The sequence below is a fragment of the Monopterus albus genome, unplaced genomic scaffold (assembly GCF_001952655.1).
Source record: "Monopterus albus unplaced genomic scaffold, M_albus_1.0 scaffold304.1, whole genome shotgun sequence".
Classification (NCBI taxonomy): domain Eukaryota; kingdom Metazoa; phylum Chordata; class Actinopteri; order Synbranchiformes; family Synbranchidae; genus Monopterus; species Monopterus albus.
Window position 1 is genome coordinate 443,917 of NW_018128184.1, and position 6,850 is coordinate 450,766.

The following is a 6,850-nucleotide window of genomic DNA, read 5'->3' on the forward strand; positions in this document are numbered from 1 at the left end:
CTGCTCCGTTTGTTGCTCCAGTCCACGCTGCTCAGTGAGCAGAGGACGAGGAAGCTGTTTCCTGCTCTGTTTTCCTCTGTCGCCGGCGGCGCTGCAAGTACCGGTTCCATCCAAATGCAGTATAGTACCATTTTAAATGCCTCAGTACCGCGGTACCATACTAGTACCGGTATATTGTGCAACACTAGTTCCAGTGTAACACAACAGTCCTGCAATAAATCCTCCTTCATGAGAGATGTTGCTGTTGCTTTGTCCACCCCATTTATCACAGTGAGGCCAAGCTAAACAGAAACAAATCTTTGCAAAACGCAGGATTTATTGCAGGACTGTTGGATCAGACTGACCTGGTTTGAGACGGGGGAACCTGATAATCTGCTGTCTCAGTGAATATCAGTCATTAAGTGAGTATGAATGTTATTACCAATAATAAGATTTGTCAGCTGACCATTTTGCTGACCTCTGTCATGTCGCTCCTCCCCAGTTCTTTCCATACATCCTGCTGCTGCTGGCTGTGCTGATGTATGGCCCGGCGTTGTTCTGGAAGTTTTGGGTGGCACCACTGTTGCAGTCGGACCTTGGGTTTATCTTGGAGGAGCTGGACCGGTGTTACAACCGTGCTGTTACTCTGGCCAAACACATGGCCACCTCAGAGCCTGGCACCCCAGACAGGTAGAGTCGGACACCTGAGTGTCTGCAGGGGAAAGTAGCTGGGGTTAGGCTAAGTTTGGATTCAGGTTTAACATCATAGAAGAAAACCAGTTGGAGTTAAAGTGGTGTGTGAAACATTTCCTTGCTGCATAACGCCTCCTGATCTTTCTCTGTCTGCTCCTTTATTGCGTCTGGCCAGCGACCCTACTGAGGGCTGCTTTAATTACCCGCTGGTGGAGAAGTTCCTGGTGACCAAGCGCAGCTCACGGGTGCTGCTGTCTTACTACTTGCTGAGTCACGGCCTGACTCTTGTCATTCTGGTGTGTGCCTGCGTCTACCTGGGTTACTACTTCTTCCTGGCTTCCACCAAAGACGAGTTTGTCTGCGGGCTGCGTGTCGGCCTGCTCGCCTCTGACCACAGTATCCCTGAGAAGGTGCAGTGTAAGCTCATCGCTGTGGGAATCTTCTATTTGCTGAGGTATTTGTCCAGTGCACTGAAGCATTTAATGAAACAAATCAGATATAAGTTGGGAGGGTCTGCTTAAAGATACCAGGGCGGTTTCCATTAATGTGTATCTGTCAGCAGGGTGGACACAATAACATGAACACCTGTAAAATATTAGGAACTCAAATACATTAGCTCTGTGATAAAATGTGCCTCTGTGAAGCTCAAGTATTTGTTTAGACTGTGTCAGAAATCATTGGTCTGAAGCTGTTCTTTTGTGATGGTGACGTGCTGGAGTGGTTAGTCGGCAGGTCTTCTGAATTCATTTGACTCTAAAAGGCATAAACCATCTTACATTACATTTACAGACGTCTTAAATATTCTTTTGCCTGCCATAGACTTGTTGGCTTTACTGACCCGTAGCAAACACTGACTCCTGCTGCTGCACTAGCTCTGAAGTTCACTGATATTGGACAAATGATTTTAGCAGTTAATTATTTTTAATTAGTTGATCACGTCATTAATTTTGTGCCACTTATCTGTGTCCAGGTCATGTGATTGAGTCGTCAATTATTTTTGATTATTTTTTTTGTATACACCTGGAAAGTACAGACACAAATGTCAGTACATTCATGGACTTAATTAATGAGGCCTTATTATCTGTACTGGTTTTCAATCATTCTTTGATTTAACATCATTCTGTGTTCTACTGTAAAGGTCTGTTTCATGACCATAGAAAACAGCAGCCTGTGTGTTTGCTCTGTTTCCAGCCTTGTCAACTTGATCGTGTTCATTGCACTGATCCCCGTGGTGATCTACGCCAGTATCCGTCCCCTCTTCTTCACTGGATATGCCCGGTTCCTGGAAGGCTACCAGTCACTGCCCACCATGAGCATCCTGCCCACCCCCAGTGGCCAGTGGGACGACCTCAATCTGTATCTGCTCTTCCTTGAGGAGAACATTAGTGAACTAAAGTCCTACAAGTACATCAAGGTGTGTTAAGTGTGCCGTTCCGTTCTTTGGCTACATTGTGCTGTGTTTACTGTTTGCCAATTTATGGGAGTGTCTGAGCTTTATGGACACTCACATAAATTATAAATTATTTATGCTCCAAGTGCTGTCAGAAATTCCCAAACTGGAACAAAAAGGCCCACCTGCTTCTCTACCGCTGTCAGTGATGACAAAACATGATGGTACAGAATCTCAGTTTACTTCTCGCTAGCAAATACACTGCTGTGTGTCTGTTACACTGGGGCCAGGGATCAGCTCAGTTTCATTATTTTCATCTTTGGTGCAAGTTTTTCAGCCCAAATTGATCAAAATTGGATGTTACAGCCGAGCTTCCTGCTGTATCTCTTTGTTAAGATCAGACAAACCACAGTATGAGTATATGTCTTTTGTTCCTTGCCCACTTCAGCTGTATGTTTCCTACCCGCAGGTGTTGGAGTTGCTGAAGAAACAAAGTGTATACTCCAGGGAATTTGACGCCATGGATCTGCTGCAGACTCTCTATCTGGTGAAGACGGACACTGTTGATGGGAAACCTACTGGTGCTACAGGAAAACAGGAGAAGCAGGATGAAATAAAAACTGCTGGAGGCGACTGTGCCGGCGGTCCTGCAGCTGGCAACGCTAGAACGGCCGAGAACGGCTGCAACCATACGACCTCGGACACAGACAACAATGTGGAAACTGAGCTGAGAGGTGAGACAGGAGACGACCAAGTTGTGTTAGTTTTCATTGATAGGATTAAAAACCACATTTCACATTTAGAAATTCATAATTTTTGTTGAGCACAGTTCTGTCTTTGTTATATTGTGTTATCCTTTTGAACTGGAGCAACAAAAAGACAGTTTGGTTTCAGACTCTTATCTAACACAGTTTTAGCACAGTAAGTGAACTGATTGGATTAGTAAGAAATCTAATTTCCTTTATTTCAATGTTTTATCAATTAGCAGTAGTCTAGTTCACTAATAAGTTATCTTTTTATCAGTCTCAGTGAAGAGTGGTGGTCTAAATCATGTTTTAGTGGTTTTAAGCATCTTTAGTTTATGATCGTTAAAACTGATAGCACAGTAAGTGAACTGGTTTGATTAGTAAGAAATCTAATTTCCTTTACTTCAATGTTTTATTAATTAGCAGTAGTCTAGTTCAGTAATACGTTATCTTTTTATCAGTCTCAGTGAAGAGTGGTGGTCTAAATCATGTTTTAGTGGTTTTAAGCATCTTTAGTTTATGATCGTTAAAACTGCTGTGAGTAGAGACGAGGCATTAATCTAAGACTCGGTGTCATTTTATCCTGGATGAGAAATGACAGCTGGAGGAGAGGGTGTGTGCCAGCAAAGCGACAGTGGTGACATGTAACTCTACCCAGCAAAACCCGTTTCCCATCTTACAAACAAGTGTTGTTGGCACATCCTGCAAAAGAATTCACTTTTACTTTCAGTTGAAGTTTCTGCTCCAGTGCAGGTCAGAGATCATTTTGACAATAACTTAGAAATAGTTTTTTTGTCTTCTTTTTGTTTCTGGAAGTCTTACATTATTAGGTAGCATGATGTCTGTTCAACTTTCTGGGATACACAGTACACTTAATGACTTTCCTACGAGTCAGTTGAGCAGATCGACATCACTCGTATCCTTTGGAGAAGCAACTTGTAAAAATGTGACCATCACCTGGCTTCAGGACAGAGGCTAATGCTAAACAAATTGTACGCCAGACAAACGTGAGGTGTCAGGCCACTTAAATAAATTTGAATTGACTTATTAAGCTTGTAGACCACAACCCCAAATAATAAATCACTATCATGCTAAATAATGTTTTTCTTTTCAGAGCTCACTCCCTTGCTACCAGGAAGCGACGTAACGGGCAGCAAAATCAGCGAGGGGGGGCCTTTCCGGCAGGGAGCGATGTGATTGGCTGCTGGCATGGCGCTGGAAACCTGGATCAAGTGTTTATTGTCCCATGGTGCATCTGCAACTCTGTAAATTCCTGTCCTGAAGGAGGGACACAGTAAGACGAGAGGGTGCAGCGGCATGATGGGAACCATCGAAGTTTTACCTCATCTTCTGGACATTTATCAGTGTGGACTTCACAAACTCAAATAAACAGCAGAAGAAGTGTCAGTCGGGTGATGCGACTGAACAGCGGACATGTCAGTTAAAGTCCGGTTGGTACAGATGTCAGGAAGCATCTGTCATCCCTGGTTAGTATTTATAAACATTATAAATCTAATCAATCATTCATGTCACACTGTACTGTAGCTGCATGCAGCGATGACGCCGCAACAGTATGTACAGACTTTGTCAACACTTATAATGCCTATACTTATGTTATAAGTGTGTAGATGAATGAGCCATACTGCGATAAAACACCTATACTTATGTTATAAGTTGAATGAGCCATACTGCGATAAATGTGTAGATGAATGAGCCATACTGCGATAAAACACCTATACTTATGTTTTATCGCAGTATGGCTCATTCATCTATGATCTTTGTCCATGAGGAGTTATAGTCCTTGACAGATAGTTTAATAAACACTTATGTCTGGTGGGGGACTTGTAGTAAATTATTCTTGATGTATTTCTGAGGGTGAAATCACTATGGTACTACGGAGATGCAGCTGTTCTGCTCATCAGTTGTTTTTTTCCACTGGAATTGTTTGACTCTCAGTCCAGGTATTTAATTTGGATAGAGTGACTTTGTCTTTTTCTTTTCATATTCCCTGTTGCTTTACATGTTCATCGCACGTCTTATGTACTGTATTTTCTGTGACTATTTAAAATACAAGCAGCACAGTGAATGTCTGCTTGCTGCCTCTGTGGAGCTAGAAAACCACTGTCTGAAATTAAGTTGTCAAAGTTTTTCCATTTGTCTCAACTTTAAATTTTCATAAGAGGACAAATGTGTTTATTTGCTCATTTTAAGACAATGTTGTGGTTGCAAAGGGGAATACCACTCAATTTGTTCTTCATTATTCTGCAGTTATTTGGTCTACACAGTGAGAAAAGGCAGCTAAAACACGAGGCTGTCACAATGCAGGTGTTTAGCTTCCTGGTCTGTTTTAGAGGAGCTAGTTTCTGGACTCATCGATTGGGTTGCCCTTATTATAAAAACAACAAATTCATGAATTCTTTGGCATTCCCATTAATAACCACATCATCTGCACATGTGTATAACTGTTCATTCAATCATTGTTTCACATGTGAAGCTACAGCCAGCTGTGGTACAAACACTGGAAGATTAAATGTAATGTGACAGAAATGGTACAAAGTGTTCATCACCTAATGTGTAGCCCTCAGGAGTCAGTGATCACGTGTGTTGATGTTGTCAAAGTGTACAAATAATTATCTGGACAGAAAAAATGAGGTTGTGCTGAAGAAGGTATTGTAAACATTGGCATGTTAAACATATTTTCATGTAGCATATAAAGGTAAACCCAAAACTATTTAAATAAATAAAAAAATCAGCCAAAATAGCCTTTAAACATGGTGGCAATTTTTAAGGAAACAGAAAATCACAGGTATTGAGGGGTTTAGGGCTTTAGGTTCTAGGATTTTTGTGTCAGAGTTGATAAAGTTTTCAGAAGTTCGAATGTCTCAGACTGGAACGTGCCATGTTTGCTTGGGAGTCTCAGGGATAAAACCATGTCACTGCTGATGTCAGACTTTACTTCAGACCTCATCCACTGCCGCCTATTACACCACGTGGAACATTTTAACGTAAAACTGAGTCTCTGTAGACCAGTGTCTGTTTTATAAACCTTTCTGCTGTTTTTTTCATCTGATAAATAAATGTTATGTGGGCTCCTGTTTCTGTGCAGTGGGGCACTTTATTAATATAAACTCTTAAAAAGAAACTGATGCTGTTGGTCTTCTTGGTAATTAGAGGAAACCTCTCATTGTCTGAAGTGATATTTTGATGTGTGAAATTGCTGTTGCTCATCAAAGATCAAAGATTTTTATTGTCATTTCACTATATAAGGGAGTAATGGACAGCGTTCAGCATCCTCACAGCCTGCTGGATGAAGCAGTTTGTAAGTCTGGCCTGAAGACTCTGATACCTTCTCCCTGAAGGCAGGAGTCTTTAAGTGGGAGTGTGCAGGGTGGGAGGTGTCATCAGAAATGCTGATGGTTCTGCAGGTGAGGCGGGTGTTGAAGATGTCCATAAGGGAAGGCAGAGGGGCGCCGCTGATCTTGCTGGCTGTTTTCACTATGTGTTGCAGGGTCCTTCTGCAGGAGGCAGTACAGGCTCCGTACCACACAGTGATGCAGCCAGTGATGACGCTCTCAGTGGTTCCCATTAGAAAGAGTGCATGATGGGGGGTGGGGCACTGGCTCTCCTCAGTTTGCAGAGGAAGTAGAGGCGTGTTTGAGCTTTTTTGGCCAGTGATGTGGTGGTGTTGGTCCAGGAGAGGTCCTCAGAGATGTGCACCCCCAGGTTAACTTGGTGCTGCTCACTCTCTCCACTACAGCACTGTCGATGGTCAGTGGGGGGTCCTTTAGAGGTTTCCTCCTGAAGTCCACAATGATCTCTTTAGTCTTCCCCACATTGAGGGACAGGTTGTTGTCCTCACACCACTGGACCAGTTGGCACACCTCACTCCTGTAGTCGGCCTCACATTTGGGATAGGAAGCGCATCATTTGGAATAGGAAGCGCATTTGTATAACTTCAATTCTCTACTGAGGTAAGATAATTTAATGTAAACGTGTGTGTTTATCATTGGGAGGTAACCAGAATCGGCTTTATTGGCCAGGT

The 6,850-nt window shown here is 42.7% G+C and overlaps 1 protein-coding gene across 1 annotated transcript in view; it reads left to right on the forward strand.

The window, feature by feature from the left end:
• The window catches only part of LOC109973741 (pannexin-1-like), an 8,587-nt gene extending 4,110 nt beyond the window's left edge, over nt 1-4,477 (forward strand). The window contains exons 4-8 of the mRNA XM_020623534.1: nt 482-669; nt 848-1,126; nt 1,864-2,086; nt 2,532-2,796; nt 3,923-4,477. Of these exons, the coding sequence (XP_020479190.1) occupies nt 482-669; nt 848-1,126; nt 1,864-2,086; nt 2,532-2,796; nt 3,923-4,005 (1,038 nt within the window). The 3' untranslated portion in view covers nt 4,006-4,477. The remainder of the gene's footprint in view (nt 1-481; nt 670-847; nt 1,127-1,863; nt 2,087-2,531; nt 2,797-3,922) is intronic.
• The last annotated feature ends 2,373 nt before the right edge of the window (nt 4,478-6,850 follow it).